The sequence below is a fragment of the Crocodylus porosus genome, unplaced genomic scaffold, assembly GCF_001723895.1.
Source record: "Crocodylus porosus isolate Cpor-Errol unplaced genomic scaffold, CroPor_comp1, whole genome shotgun sequence".
Taxonomy (NCBI): domain Eukaryota; kingdom Metazoa; phylum Chordata; order Crocodylia; family Crocodylidae; genus Crocodylus; species Crocodylus porosus.
In genome coordinates this window covers 60,329,799-60,346,781 of record NW_017728947.1, presented here as the reverse complement: position 1 = coordinate 60,346,781, position 16,983 = coordinate 60,329,799, and the positions used below count along the sequence as shown (strand labels likewise).

Genomic DNA, 16,983 nt, shown 5'->3' with positions numbered 1-16,983 from the left:
GCTAGGTTCCGATGGGAAAATGCCTTTTTGTATTTCGCATACATATGTGAAATCTTTAGGAGTTAACAGGGCCTGATTTTGCTGAAGTACTAATATAGATTTAATCAGTTCAATGTCACTAAATCCTTATTAGTAGTATATGTGTAATGGCCACCCAGTATTTAGCAAGCTTTAAGACTGGGACTCTGAAAAAGAGGGAACATTGCAAAATAAATTTGATAATTACTTTGATCAGTTTCCCCCAGAATACTATCATGTAGTAAATGCTAACATCCCTGATCCTTCCCTTGTTTGTTAATCTACCACCAAGATTTTGGTGTGGTAATACAATTTGTGGAGGGAGACTTCAAAATTATTATATTTGTAGTTAAAATCCAAAATGAGAATTGCTGTTTTCTGTAATGTCTGAGTATTTAGGCTGGCTTTACTTGATGGCATTCATTGAGTCTATTATGGATTTAAAGATGTAACGTGCATGCTAATATGTCATACAACCCCAGCCTCCTAAAGTGGAGTGCCTCAGGGGTCAGTTCTGGGGCTGGTTTTGTTCAAAGTCTTCATCACTGACCTGGAAGATGGCATAGAGTGCACCCTCAGCAAGTTTGCAGATGATACCAAGCTGCAGGGAGTAGTAGATACACTGGAGGGTAGGGCTCGGATTCAGAGTAACCTAGACAAATTGGAGTGGGTCAAAATAAATCTTATGAGGTTCAATAAGGACAAGTGCAAAATCCTGCACTTAGGATGGAGCAATCCCATGCACCAGTACAGGCTGGGGGCTGACTGGCTTGGCAACAGCTCTGCAGAAAAGGACCTTGGGGTTACAGTGGACAATAAGCTGAATATGAGCCAGCAGTGTGCCCTTGTTGCAAAGAAGGCTCATGACATATTGGGCTGCATTCGTAGGTGTGTTGCCAGCAGGTCAAGCAAAGTGATTATTTCCTTCTTTTCAGCACTGGTGAGGCCACATCTGGAGTACTGTGTTCAGTTTGGGGCCCTCTACTATCCCCACTACAGAAGGGAGGTGGACAAATTGGAGAAAGTCCAGAGGAGGGCAACAAAAATGGTGAGGGGCTGGGGGATATGACTTCTTAGGAGAGGCTGAGGGAAGCAGGCTCAATTAATATGAAGAAGAGAAGACTGAAAGGGGATTTAATAGTGGCCTTCAATTAACTGAAATTAAGTTCAAAAGAGTATGGAGGTAGACTGTTTCCAATGGTGGCAGGTGGCAGAGAACATGGAGCAATGGTCTCAAGTTGCAGCAAGGGAAATTTAGGTTAGATATTAAAATTTTCTCACTAGGAGGGAACACTGGCACAGGTTATGCAAAAAGTTCTGGAATCTGCATCCTTAGAGGTTTTTAAGATCCAGTTAGACAAACTAGCTGGGATGATCTAGCTGGGGATGGTCCTGCTTTGAGCAAGAGGTTGGACTAGATGACCTCTTGAGGTCACCAACCCTAATTTTTTATTATTCCATGAATTCCCACTCCTATATAAACTCCTCCATCTTAAACTTTGAAGAATATAAACTAATTAGCATTGAATGTTAATCCTGTCATGAGCTCTTCTTTTTTAGAGCTATTCACAAGACATGTCCACACGTTCATTAATGCACTTTTGCTAACGTGCATTAAATGTAGTACCTCCAGACTCCTATACATGTATAGGGAGGATGCTTCAATATACTGTAATTACAGCGCATCAGAGCAGACTTGATTAACTGACTCTGCTAAAGCACGATAATTATTGCGCTCCAGCAGACTCTAGTGTTATATGTATCAGCGTTCCCGTACTGAAATAGTGGCAGGACAGTTTACTACAACTGTTCAATGAGCTTTAGTTCAAAGGGCCCCACTGCCATTTTTCAGTGCAGGGATGCTGATACACACAATGCTCTGGGGGCTTTAATTAGCACAGCTCTTGAAGCTACACTAATTAAAGTGCTCCTGCCTCACACTCTATAAATGCCCTCCGTTGTGAGGTACTAGAAAAAGGCATGTCAGCCTATTTTAATGTGCATTAATGAAAGCGCACATTTTGTGATGTGCATTAAAATAAGCTAATGTGAATTAAAGTGCATGTGTAGATGCACCTACAATATGTAAGCTATTTTAAGGAATGGCAGATAGGCATACTGGGCCATTTTTATTCCTGATTTATAACCACTATTTTAACAGTTATACAAGGGACAAATGTATCCCTTCTATATCAAATAAGTAGGCTTTGCTACATGACAAAAATGTGAACATAACTAAATATTTTCAGTTGAAATATAAGAGCAATAAAGACTCCTTAAAACATATTCAGGGAAGGCAGTTTGAGATGGATTACCCTGTGAATATAAAAGAAAAGCAGAAAACCTGAATGTTATTTTACTTGATTAGATTTATTCTTATGTGTTATATGGCTTCCTGATGAAATACATTTTCTTATCAGTACCCTCTCTGTTTCTAACATTTGGCATAGAAAGAGTCCAGGGAAAAGGGCTCGGGCTAGAAAACACCTTTGTAGTTCAGTGATTCTCAGCTGATGAAATGGAATCTTGGGGAACCAGTTGCCAGGAATAAATTAGAGAGATTGTGGCAAGGATGGATCCCAGCCAGTGTCAGGAGCAGGAAGTCATAAAAGCATAAAAGCCATAAAAACTACCTCTGACTAGCCCTGTCTTCCTCAGCTTCCCAGATTTGTTTATTATGTCTTAACAGCAGTTAAGGATCCGTCCCTATACCTGTGATAAAAAGAGGCTCTTATTACCCCTGTTATGGTAAAAAAAATATATACTAACAGCTTTCAGGTTTGAGGATATCTTTTCCAGACTCTAGAAGGCTTTGATTCTGAGCTTTCCAATTGTAAAAAGCCAAACATGAGGGAGGAAAGTAGTCACATGATATGATAAAGCAGTTGAACGTGAGTTTTACGGGACTCCTGAAGAAAGGCAGAGGCCCAAGGCTCCTGCTTCTAGGTTCAGAGCAATGATGCCTTATCTGGGATTTCTATAAAAGGGAACTGCTTGCATATAGGATGTCAGGACCTTACCATCACTCTTCAGGGGAAGAAGGCTTGTGTACCTTTTGTACATACATGAATTACACTAAGAAAATACCTGGCTGCACATCTTTTTTTTTCCTGCTCCAAATGGAAATATTGTAATGTCCCAACAACTACTACTCCTTGGCAAATGGACAATAAGATCCTAGGACAATGATATCCAACCTCTTTAACTTGGACATCCACTCTCAGGCATACCTAAAATAATTATTCAAAGTGCTCAAGTTGTGAACTTCAAAATATGGGATAGATTTTCTGCTCTGCTAGTCATCTACTTCAGACGGCATGAGGAAATTTCCGGGAGGAGCAGAGCTGGCTTAAGTTGCTGAAGAAGTGGTAGGAAATGGTTGGGAGGTGGCACCCTTTTCCTGTCCCTCCTGCTCCCAACACTGACAGATAGATTATAACACCTCAAGTTAAAAGTTGTAGGCTGCCTTGCACTTAGACCTCATAATTGAAAATCCATTTTATTCCACTATAGGAATAAAACATTTTGGTATAAAAACTTCACAGTTGCCATGAGGGCTACAAGTTCCATGCCACTATTCTGTGATCTGAAAATTAATGTGTTTCAGAGTTATTTGAAACTCTTTCTGGCTTCATGATATATTACAAAATATTTCATCTCTTGAAACTAACATGAAAAACATTTTAAAATACAGTTATTAAAAAAAAATAACCTCTTGAAGCAAATGCTCTTTTCTGTAATGAGCGTCTGTCTGTCTCTGTTTCAGTTTGGATCTCAATACAGTCATTTTGTCATGTGACAAACAACTAAATCTTGACCATTTCATGTACTGGAACATATTAATCAACTTATCGTTGTAAACTATTAACTTCCAGGTTCTTAGCCATTTAAACTCTGAAGCCAGTAGAAAACAAGGAAGCCAGTAAGTCACAGGAAATCACCTTATCTGCTAGTCTCAAAACAGAAAGTAAACTGAAAAACACTGAATTAGCTAAGTAGGATAATCTCATGTGCCCAGAACTCACTTAAAAATATTTTCCACATTTTACCTGGATGCAATGGTACAACTTTAATTCTTTTAGATTAAGCTATAAAGGTCTTTATATTTAAAACCTGCTTTGCAGTTTTTTATTAATTGAAATGAATTGTGCATGATGGATGGTAACATAATTTATGGTACAATGTTTTAAACACACAAAACCCTCATGCTTTTACATAATAATTATTCATTCTTCTTCCAACACCCTTCTCAGATAAAGAAGAAAGTCCTGTTGCTGCATGTTTATGACATCTTAAAAGCCACTGTCAGAAAATAGTTGATGGCAGCTTACTGTATTATCCTTTATATACTGGACCATTTTAGTAGATGCAGGAAACTTACCAAAATATTTACGCATTTTACATATATTATATATATATCATGCTGCATTAAGTAAACATGGATTCTTTTTTAAATGCTTTGACTAAGCAACCACAAAAAAACATCCTGAAAGAAATTCTATATTCTCTCATTGCAGCATCTTGAAGAACTGCCTGTTGCTCCATGGTGCAGTAGTCCAAGAAAATGTTTAGGGGGCTCCTGTCAAAACCAATGGAAAAACTACCCTTTTAGTCTATTTTGAAAGATATAAAAAGCTATCCAATAAATGAAGATTTCCCTACCCTTCATTCAGAATGCCCCTACCAGTCTGGTCATGCTAAAGCCAAACCTTCCATGAAATAGGAGTTCCTGCTGTCTTGCAGTTTCCAGCTATTAAAGGAAAGAACCCTTTCTGTTAAACAGCCTATCCTGCTTTCCTAACGCTTAGGGAAGAGCAACCAATAAAAGCATTTCAGGAAGCCCACAGACTTCTCTTTATCTTACGTCAGGAGCTGACAGCAGGCTTAGCACCTGGGTAGTTTTTCCCTGCTCCTCTCCTCCCCAAGTGCAAGAAGAGGTGGAAGAAGAGAAAAGTCAAAGTCCTTCAGACAGCCCAATAAGAGGGTAGAACTGAGGAGGAGGCAGGGGGGCAGATCTGACTGAAGAAGTGGGAACTAACGGAGTGAGCAGAATTGATTGGGATGTCTGGGATAAAACTGATGGGCAGATGTTCGGCAGTGGGGTGGGGGAGAGCTCTGCTGGAGGGAAGCATGGGCAACGTGAATTTGCATTCCCAATTGTGGATGGGCAGGGAGAATTCAACAATCAAAAGATGGAGAAAAGGACACAATACATATATATATAGAAAGGGACAGACATTCAAGAACTTCTCTATAGAGAGGTTCAAGACTCATGAAGCAGACACAGAGATTTCTTCTGTGTGTGTGTATATATATATATACACACAAGAAATCTCTGTGTAAACATGGTTCTATAGAGACGTTCAGGAATCATGAAGCAGAGATTGCTTTTATATATCTATAAAAGAAAGATAAAATGATGCTGCATTTCTTTTAGCTTATGGTGAGCATGTGAAAAATAACCTGGCAAAATTCTGCTTCCTGCAGACAGATATTTTTTGGTCAGGCATGTCATTTTTTTTTTCTTTTCTTTTTCATGGCTGTGTCACTTTGCTCACAGAATCGAGTTAGCAGTGCTAATTTGAACTATGCATAATGTACCTGCTGACTTCTGGACGCTTCTCGGTGGACTTTTACTCCTGACCAGAAATGCTACCGTTGTTCCCATGTTGGGTGCCCTTAAAAGCAGAAGAAACCTACTATTAATTATTAATGTAGGGTGTCATATATATACATATATATGCTTCATGAGTCTTGAACCTCTCATTCACCATACCAGCTCCTGAAAGGGATTAGGGCTAGGTAGCTCCTGCCTTATTGATCTCTTCATACATGGAACTGCAAGTGCTCCCATGTCATGATGTGTGGAGAGAGGCAGGCCCAGACAGTATTTCCCCCCCCCCCCCATTATAGATTGGCACAGTTAAGACCCTCATTACAAAGGGATCCCTATTAAACATTGAAAGGGCAGAGGCAGGAATGTGCTCTTCATGGCCACCGTGTCTACAAGCCTTCAAACTGGCAGGATTAAGGGCAAGCAGGGCAGCTCCGTCTTTCCAGCTGTTTCCCTTGGGGTGGGGGGGCACTGCTTCTAAAATGTGCAATCAACAAGCAGCAAAGAGAAGGAGTTGAGACTTTCAGTAGGACCAGAGTCTCCCGAGGCCGGCCCTGGACATCAATCCCCTAGAAGACACTGCTGAGAAACTGGAGCCATGTTGGGGGTGGGCGAGCTCTAGTGTTTTGGGAAGAAAGCACGAATCTCTTTTCAAAGGTGCTGAGAGACTCGCGGGCGCCTTGGGGCAGGGGGCACTTGCTCGAGGTGCGAGAAGCCACGCGCAGGCTCCGCCGCCAGCCCCCAGGTCAGGGCTGCACGTCGGCGAGCTCCCGCTCGGGCTTCCCACCCCCGGGGCAGAAGCCGGGGCAGGCAGCGCAACACACACACACACAGACACACACACACACACACGGGTGGGGGGGGGTTGCAGCGCCTCCTAGATCCCTCCGCGCCTGTGGCGGAGCGCGCGTGGACCCGGCTCTGCAGCTGCGGCTGGCCGGCTGCGGGGGAGGAACTACTTTGAGGAGTCCCAGCTGGCTCCGAGCCCGGGCGGGGGAGCGGCGGCAGCGTTCGGGGGATTATTTTTCCTCCCCCCGGTGGTTATTTTGGATCGGGCTGCGGCGGCGGAAGGAGCGTGAAGACAACGCTTCCGCCCAGTTTTCCTGCGAGGAGGCGCGGCGCGGATCGGCGCGGGTGGGGCCCGCGGGCGCTCAACTTGGTCGCGGGCTCCAGGGCCCCCCGGTGACGCAGCCGCCTCCTGCCCCGGCCCGGCCCCGTCCTGTGCCGTCCCCTGGCCGCGCTCGGCGCCTCCCCCCGGGCCGCTTCCTCCCCGCTCCGCCGCCGCTTCCCGTGGGGAGGAGGAGGAGGAGGAGGAGGAGGAGACGCTCGTCCGCCCTCATCCGCCCCGCGCCGCCGTCTGCAGGAATTTGTGTTGCTGCTACCGCCGCCGCGGTCGCCCGGGGAAGGGGCTGAAGGCGGCGGCGGGTGATGAGCTGCGGCAGGACGGCGAAGCCGTGGAGCCCTTCGCAGGCGGGAGCCGGGGGCCGCCCCGCCGGGCCCCGCTGAAGCGGCCGAGAGCCGGGGCTGCCCGCGGGGCAGGGCGAGGAGAGCTCCACCTCGGCCCCGCGCCGCTCGCCCGCGGCCGGCAGATGTGGGGGGGGACGATGGTGGGGTTTCTGGGGAGGTCCTGCTGCGCCCTGCCTGCGTCGCTGCTGCTGCTCCAGCTCCGGCTCGGATCGCGGTGAGGAAAAAAATGAGCGAAGAGACGGCCAACTCTAACCACGAGTAAGCGACACCCCTTCCCTTCTCTGCGCCTCCGGCGGGTGCCCGGCGCGCTCGGACGTGCTGGGCTGTCCCGGTGCGGGGCGGGGCGGGGGCTCGGGCTCCAGCAGCGCCCGGGCTGCGGCGGGGGCAGTGGCGGTGCTGGGGGTGGGAGCGGGTTTGACTGTCGGTCCAAGCACCGGTCCAGCAGCGCAGCAGCCACCCCCTCCCCTCTCCTCCCGCATGCCCCCAGGATCCGCTTCCATCCCTTCGCGCTGCTTCACATGGAAACTAGTGTGTGGGAGCTTCATCCTGCAGGAAACTGCTCCTGAATTTTAATTGGATGACTCAGGCAATGTAAATACAGTATAAATCTCCCCCTGAAGCCTAGCTTTTTTTTAACGACCTGATGGGCCTTCGCTTTGGGAAGGGCAGGGAAGTGGGGATCTGAAATGTTTTTCATGTGATCGATTCGGCTGGATGGGGGGAGTTGTACAGAAATGCGCCTCCACTGGGGAGACCAGCTGGTTCCCCTCCTGGGCTTGAAGAGAGGGAGAGAAATGATCTGCCAGTCGGCAACGGTGTGCGTGAGAGCGATGTGTGTGTATGTACATATCTGTATGAATATGTATACAAATAAGACATTGCTGGCACGCGCACACTGTGATATACGCGTGTGTGTATGTACATACACACAGACATCATGCACTGTGATGTGTGTTTGTATATGCGTAGATACACACGTAGATATACATATGCGTGCACATAGATATGCATCTCACTATAAGTGCATGCACATGTACATATACACGCATGTGATATGTGTGTATACGTATGTGACACACGTGTGTGTATGTATCATGCATGCATATTGCGTGTGACACGCACACCGCGAGGGTCGATCTCCCGTTTCCGATGGGGAAAGTTGCAGGGCCGGGGTGCGGAGGCGGCGCCGCAGCTGCCCGGCTCTCTCCCGTCTCCATTCTCTCTTTCCCCGCTCGCGCTCTCCCGGAATAGCGATCTGCGATTCAGGCATTTGCTGCAACTTATTTATGAATGATGGGGCTCGTCAGAGCGCGGAGGCCGCTTCCGGACGGAAACGCCGCCCGCCCCAGTCGGATTCGCAATGGCGAGCGCAGCCGCGGGCTCGGCGCTGGTTTCGCTGCGGAGGGAGGGAGGGGGGCGGCTTTGTTGCTTGCTTGCCGGCCTCTCGCTGCGGCCTTCGTGCCCCGAGGCAGGGCTGGGAACAGAAACGCTTCATTCGTGTCATGATTTCTGACACGGGGGCGAGACGGGGCGCCCAGGAGCAGCGCGGACCGGGCCCAGCTCGGGGCCGCGAGGCACGAAGCGAGCGAGAGGAGGGAGGCGAGCCGTGCGGGTCGCTCGCAGCGAGAGGCAGGAGCCGGCGCCATATTTTCTTTTTTGTGAATCATTCTCATTTGCATACCACAATCTCCATTCATAAAAAAAAAAAAATTAAGCCACCACCGCTGTTGCCCTAAAACAAGACCCGCCGCGCAACTCGGGTCGAGCCTTTTTTGGCTCACAAAGCGCGCCGCAGGAGCAAGGAGCTCGGGGGTTGGGATTGATTGATTGATTGCCAAAAAGAAAACAAAAAGAAAACAAAAAAAAGTGCTGTGCAGCGCTTGTTGACACAGTTATGTGGGAAATATCAGCTCGGGGAGGTGCTGGGAGCACGTGATCCGCTCCATTCATAAAATACCTGGCTGCCCATTCACAGCGCAGTGCAAGTGCGTGTGCACCGAGCAGGCTGGCAGGGCGCGGGGACAGCGCGGGGCCCGGGGCAGTGCGCGGGGGAGGCCGCACGCGGGGCCTGGGGCTCGGCTGTTTGTTTTCTCAGTACGGACTGTATTGTTGCATGATCGCTTTTTGTCAGGAAATAACTTCTTCTTTCTCTCGTTTCTTGAAATGGAAGCTGGGAGAGCATGTTATGAAGATATCTTCTAGATTAGTTTCTCTTACGCACATACAAAAAAAAGTAGTGAATGCAAATTAAATATTGGAGACTCAATTCAACAATGTGGCCTTGTTTCAGTACCAAGCATTAACTATTCTTGATGAGTCCCACGGCACTAAAAATTAATTAGTTCTTGTGACAGTAATGACGTTGGAGGCTGCAAATGACTTCTGTAACATGGAGCTGTGACTTGGTTGAGTTTAAATAGATGTTATTTGGTTTGCAAATATTTTCTTTTATAGTCACAAGTAATACTTAAGATTGCTGCAGTTGAGTGGAAGAGGGAATATTTTTCCTGATTTTTTTTCTTTTAACCATTTTTTATTGCACTATATGTATTGGTACTTTTACTGTTTACTGGATTAGTATTGGCCTTGCTGAAAAAGACCTCTTTAAAATATCAGCTGAGTAGGTGAGAACCTTATTTTTTTTTTAAAAAGGGTAAAGAAAAAAGAATTACAACACCTATCACAGTAGTGGAAATTGTTCTTATTTTTTATTTTGTTCTGAAAGAATACTTTTTGACCAAACTGGGAACTAGAATGAATATGATTACCTGCACCTTTTGAATTGCCAGATATGTGGCCATCTTTAAATGTTCAGCATTCATAAATAGACTGGTTGAATCAGTGAAAATTATATACAAAAGTGAAAACTTGCTACCAATCGTTATAGCTAGGGTCAATTCTGTAGTTTCTGTAATATATAAATGGATGGCTAATATAAATTTCAACTTAAACATGACCAATGTTTGTTTGTTTGTTTGTTTATTTTAATTTATTATTTCACTTAAATCCCAAGATTACTATAACTAGGAAATGAGAATATACTTTTGAAGTATTTTCTGGTTTGCTGCTTTGGTGTTCTGACTTTATTTTGTGTAAAGTCAATTTCACTGTTTTCTAATTTTGTATGGGTCTCTCACTTAAGCATAGGCCTGAGGAAACAGTTTTAGCAAGTGGCGGGGATGGAATCTGATTATAAAGCTGCAGAACCTGGCAGGGAGACAAAGATTGGTATGTTACTTGAAAATTATTTAAAGTTCACTGTATTCAGTTAACTGCTCCTAAATGTACATATGCTATTTGCTGCCTCCAAGTCTATTTTATAAATTTATCTTTGTATAAGTTACTAGCACAGGCAAAGAGAATTTGTTGTAGAATAGCAAGGAAGAACTGGGCTTGATCATTAGTCTGTGTTTGCAAAACTTCCATTTTGCAAAACTTCCATTCATCCAGAAAGACTAAAAGGTTAAATTAAATGTTTGCTTAGAATTCAATCTCCTTTAAGAATAGCGCATCCTGGCTGTCGAGGTCACACTGAAAGGTGTGAGCATTCACTTTAAAAACTAGATAAAATTATTCTGTGTCTGTTTTAGTCTGTGGTGAGCATGTGAAAAATAGCCTGACAAAATTCTGCCTGCAGACAGATTTTTTTGTTTTTTGGTCAGGCATGTAATATTTTTTTCCTTTTTCATCACTCTGTATCACTGCTCAGAGAATCGAGTTAGCAGTGCTAATATGAACTATGCATAATGTACCTGCTGACTTCTGGACTCTTCTCAGTGTACTTTTACTCTTGACCAGGAATGCTACGGTTGTTCCAGTACTGGGTGCCCTCTAAAGTAGAAGAAACCTACTATTACTGTAGGGTGTCATATATATATATATGAGTCGATGACTGCTAGATTAGGATGATATGATTAAACTCATTTTGCAGTGAGTTGAAAATAAAAGTAAAATATTGTCCCTTTTTTAAATTGCCAACCTAAGGAGAAATTTTACCTGGTTCTGTGGCATCTCTCTGTACTCTTAAATTCGGTTGTGGGAGCCATTTTTTCATATTGTTGGCTTTCAGATTCAGGCTGTGCAAATTGTTGGAGGAGTGTATATGTGTATGAGCTGTCATCATATTTTCCATGGGATTTTGGGATTCCATCAATTTTTTGTGATGGAGGTATTATTTGTAGTTACTACCTGGAAAAAAATATGGATAGCAGTATGCTGCATCAGGGCAGTCCCACTTTCTGAGTGGCTGCAGGCCTCCAAGTCGTATGTCATGCCACAGATGACACTCCTTCTCCCCCCCCCCCCATGCACACATGCTTTTCCTGCCCCACCTCACTGGTGCTTTCTTGCTGCATGGGGGGGTCTCCTAAGCCCCTACTTGTTGGCTTCTTCTGTCCCATGATCCATGCCGCACTGCTTCCACAGGTAGGCAGTACAAGCTGGAGAAGAAGGAGGAACTGGAAGAAACAGGAAAACAGCGGGGGGATGCAGAGGCTGCATGTTAACTCCTCAAGGGCCAAATGTGTCCTGAAGGCTGCTAGGTAGACAGCTTTGTCTTTAGATGATAATCTCCTGTCATAGCTCAGCAGATCTGAGTACTGTTTTCACAGAATACTCATTTAGAACAGATTTAGGTCACATCCATCATCCCTAACTGGACTACCTTTTTTTTTTAAATATGAAGTAAAGCTATACAAAACCCCACAACGTTTCCATTAAGCTTTGAAAATATTACAGCAGTTCTGTTTAAATAGTATCTTATATTTCTAACCAAAATATTAAAAGAGTTGGTTTAGCACACAAGATCCTGATCTTCAAATGAAACCAACATATTTATTTTCATTAGTATTTAATTTTTAATGCACTTCAGCAGCTGGGACAAAACCTTTTAATGGTATTAAAAACAAAAACCAACAAAAAAGTATGAAGAAAGCAAATCTAGCTTCTGAAATTCTCTCACTCTTAACAGTTTAGGGTATTTGTGCTATGTGTACAGTTTCTCTCTCTTCTCCATGTAAAAAAAAAAAAGCAAACTGATGATGTACCTCTTAAAATTAACTAATTTCATTAAACAATTGTCATTTTGTGACTTGCTTCTTTCTGGTGCATTGTTTGTTTTTGTAGTCTTAGAAAGTTATTTTCCATTTTATTGCCTTTTTAGAATCATTTTCTTGGCCTTATGTTCCACTTGGGAAGACTAAGCCTACAAGTTGCGTAATAAATCGAGAGGTCAAGATTGGGTCAGACTTAGCAGCCTTTCTTTATCGTTGTGAAATCAGACAAGTGTATTCTGGGAGGTCACAGCAAAACTGGATAAAGTGGTATTATTTGAGGGGTTGGCAGAAAATAAGTATATTTTTAAATGTGGATAGTAGGAACAACAGTGCATATATAAATGTTGGCCTTGATCCTGCCCAGACAGGATACCTCTGTTTAAAACTGAGCTCATGGTTAGTGACTGCTGGTCCAAAGCCTTAAGTTGAAGCTTTCCATCAATTCTTTGTCCTAGGTAACCAAATTTATGTTACAAATCCTACTTGTAAAAGATGCATGTGGGCTGGTTTTTCAGTAGTGAAGGTGTCTGTGTAGGTCTCTTTTGTCAGGTGTATAATTATTGTCTATATGCTTACAAATATTTAGGTTTTTGCAGTATAAGAAGGGTACAAATACATGAAGAGGTATGTCTTTACTCAAGTCTTTAAATGCAGTGTTCTAATAGATGGAGTTTTTTTTTTAATTTGAAGCAATAAAAAATTACAAATTTATACTTTTGCTATGACTTGTATATAAATATTGCTTGTAAAGGCAGGATGGGGGGTTAACTCATTGTAGGGAGTAGAAAATCTTATTTTGCTAATTTGGAATTGAATACTGCAAGGAGATTTATTATGGGGATGTTAAAGTCACTGTAAGCAAATCGTCAGGCTCCAAAGAATGGGAGCATGAAAAATGAACTTTGAAAATGATGACAAATAATTTTCAGAGTATAAAAATGGATTCAAAAGGGGATATAAATCATCTTATTTTCTAGAAGAATAGACACTTTTTTTTTTTTTTTTTGAAGGGAGTTAATACATACTAGAGCATATGCAACTTAATGCAAAGTTTCATATTAGCTTTGATACATGAATGCATTTTCCATATTCTTCTTCAGGTAAGAATATTAAGGAACTCATAGTGCATTTCAGGAAATGTGAAACATTATCATTACCATATTAGTTCAAGCCCAAGGCCTTTGTAGTCCAGTAGTCAGACTCTGATAGTGGACAGTATCAGAAATAATTTGTTTTTGAAGTAAGAACCCTACTTCAGACACCTCTGGAACAATTAACCTGACAGGCTTCATCCTCTTTCAAGTAGTTTAGAGGGGTTAAGCTAGAAGTCTCTTGTGTCCTTTGCCTTGCAGTCCTGTGGCAGGGAGTCCTTTCGTTTAAGCACATGCTGCACTGGAAAAAACGAATTCCTTTCATCGGTATTGAATTTCCCACTTGAATGTTCGCATGTTTTGGTGTTATAGAATATAGAAAACAGAAATTCCTTATCTTCCTATATTTATTGTGTCCCCTCTAGTTTCACTCTTTCTTCTGTCTTTTCAGTCTCTTGATAAGTTGTATGTGTTTGTGTTCTCTGAAATCCCCCTCTAGTTTTAAGGTGTATCCTTTGAGATGAGGCGCTAGTATGCCCTGTCCTTTGAGATGGGGCACATGGTATTGCAGATGAGAACCTAACACTGATTTATATAAAAGGTGTTAATGCTTCATATTATCCATTATCCCACTTTTTATATAATCTTTTTTCAAACATAATTGCATATTAATGAAGACCTTAATTTAATATGTTTACTGTGGTGCCCAGATTCTTTCAACTTTTAGGACAGTGCTCCGGGAAAAGGATCCAAAGCTAGAATCCTGATTTAAGAATAGTATGGCAAAGTTATGGATTGCTTTCATTTGTATTCATTATTGTATAGAGAGATGTGACCTTTTCTAGTCCTAGACTTTGGGAAAGCAATTGGTAACTAAAACCTGCTTGCCTACATTGTGGCATTTATTCACATAAGTCAGTATAGACACATGGATATGCTACTTCCTTACCAAGTGTCTAATAAAGATCAGCCCCTATATAAGGGTACTAGTTAAAAGAAAAACCTGTTCTGACTTACTCTTCTTGTAATATTCATGTTGCTTTGGTTCATGATTTCAGTTAATCACCTATAAAACGAAGACTTTGAAGATACCTTGTTTATCATTTGTTTCTCTTGAGTTTGGCCAGTCTAGAATTAACTCAAAATTCCTCTAACTATTTAAAAATAGGTCCACCTGCACTTAAGCATTGTGAATACTGAAGTTCACTATTTAAAAAAACAAACAAAATAACCCTGTACTTCAGGAGTGAAAGGTTTTGCACTCTTGAATAAAATTCCACAAATCTTCTCTTCAAATAAGGTGAACAGAAGCATGTACATCATTCCCAGCACAATAGATCAGAACTGCTGGATTTATAGATTGTTACTTATGAAAGACTAGAAAAGATCATGCAGACACTAAGCCTTGCTATGCCACTGGTCATAATGCTACCAGTGATTCATTAAAAATAGATCAAATACATTTATGGTAAACATGAAGAAAGGGCATTTAACCACAGAAAAGGCTGGGATCTAATTCCTTGAAAAATAAAATGCCAAAAGAAACAGATCTTTTAATATGTCCTCCATCCTAGCATTGACCATGCACATTTTGTGTCACAAGGGTGTACTGTCTTGTGACACTCACTGAGTAATATGACCAGTTAAATTATACCATAGAAACGTAACTAATTCTCTACATCCCATCCTAAATATTCAGATTTAAGTAAAGTGAAAAATACGAGTCATGGAATATTATGGTCCCAGGAATGGGTGGATCCAGGATTTTGTAGATGGGGGTGTGGAAGCAACAATTGGTGCTGCAGGGATGATGACACTTCCCCATCCAGCTCCCCCTCTCCTTCTCACAGGCATGGACAGGCCATGCTGCAGGTGCAGCACCTAGAGACTTTTTTTTCTAAGTCTGAATGGACAGAGAATTTCCTTTCCCCCAACTCTTGGCATCTCCTTCCTTCCCCTTCATTCTCAGTCACACCTCCCCTTCTTTACTGTCCCATTCACATCCTTATGCTATCCCTATCTCTACTGTTTCCAGCTGCCCTGCAGGTGAGGAAAACTCCATAGCTGCTCCTGCCCTGCATCAGCCAGGGATAGCAGCAGTGGTGGGCAAGTTCCCTCTCCCTAAACCTACTCCGGGGCTGGGAGGAAATACCTGGGCAGATCAGGGAGGGAGGAGGAACCTGCCAACTGGTGTTATACCGGGCTGAGCCCAGCTGCCTGTGTAACTTTGGCTACAGTGGGGTAGGAGTAACCCTGGATGGAGCCTGCACCCAGGTCAGCAGGGACAACACAGCAGTAGGCAGGGTAGAGGGAGATTGGGAGGAGAGTTGATGCTTCTGTGGTAGGGTCTAAAAAGGTGCGTATGATTGTGTGACTGTACCCCATCTGGATCTGCCTCTGCTCTCAGGGTATGTGACACAGTAATTCCACAAATGGGATCCAAATTTGGCATCTCAGCTGTTTTAGACCAAGATAAAGATGAAAGGGAGAAAGCTTTTTGCTATGCAGTCACTATTAGTCTTGAGAAATCAATACTATTACCAGTAAGTAGGACTTTTTGGAGGAGGATGGGTTTGTAACTAATTGCTATGCTTATTCTGAAAAGCCAAATGTTTGGTTTATATAAAATATTTGTTGGAATACTATAATTTTTTTCTTTGGCCCTAGAATTGTCTGAAAACCAAGGAAAAACTTTTGTCCATTTTAAAACTCTGCTGAAAAATAGTCTTAAATATCCCTTTTGGTATTTGACAGTGAATGGCTGAGACACTGATACTGACTGGCCTAGCTGTTGAAAATCCAAAATAAGTGTAAAAGATAAACAAGAAGCACAGCAATGTGTTGGGTGTTTAAAAAAAAAAAACAAACAAACTTTTTTTACATCTAGATTTTTCACTATTGGTTTTTCACCATGTTAAATATAACAGTTTAAATATTATAATACTGTAAACATAAGGTTTTTCAACTGACAATGTCTGTTTAAATGGATAAATATAGCCAGTGTAGAAAAACGTAGCCAGTGATAGGTTTTGCTACGTGTGACTTGTTATTCTGAAGTAGTACTAGAGTGTTTTGGTGACATGTTATCATCTTGAATAGCTTTAGGAGTGCTTTGTTCCCCTTCTGTGACATATATGGGTAGACCAAGGTTCTAGTAAGGGCAGTGGAGGTAGGGGGCATGGAGGCTGTTCTAGACTGCAGGGGAGGGTTTTTTGCAGTCTAAAACTGCTGAAGTGGTCCATGCTTTGGCTTTGCCTGCATTTGACATGCTCAATAATGCTTTTAGTGAACTGTCTCAATGGAAACTGTGACTGACAGAAAGGAACAGAGTTAGGCTATTTATGCTGGCTTCGTATGATGGACTTTTTCTTGCTTCCTTTATGGAGTGGCCTAAAGAAATTGAAGCAAAGCCATCTTAAGGAGGGTAATTGAGTTTATAGCTACACTGCTGTTTTAAAACACAGTGCTCAATCTGTGTTTAGCTAATGCTGTCTTCTATTTCCTGGGTTATATACCCCTCTAGACTCAATTCCTAATATTACCAATTCCCTGTATTCTTCTTCTGTCTAGTAAATGCATCCCTGGCAAACTGGGCCACGTATCATATTTTGGTGTACAGAGGAGAGCTGTATACTGCTGTTATCAATTACTCTTACAGCTCAAATCCTGGAGGTCTGTATTAATGACTTCACATGAAGGAATTCTTTGAGTTTTCAGTCTGCTCTTATTAAACCCTAGG

At 42.8% G+C, this 16,983-nt stretch overlaps 1 protein-coding gene across 1 annotated transcript in view; it reads left to right on the top strand.

Annotated features, from left to right (window-relative positions):
* Nucleotides 1-6,580: 6,580 nt before the first annotated feature.
* The window catches only part of SPRED1 (sprouty related EVH1 domain containing 1), a 99,456-nt gene continuing 89,053 nt past the window's right edge, over nucleotides 6,581-16,983 (top strand). Inside the window, exon 1 of the mRNA XM_019551602.1 lies at nucleotides 6,581-7,357. Within this exon, the coding sequence (XP_019407147.1) occupies nucleotides 7,326-7,357 (32 nt within the window). The 5' untranslated portion in view covers nucleotides 6,581-7,325. The remainder of the gene's footprint in view (nucleotides 7,358-16,983) is intronic.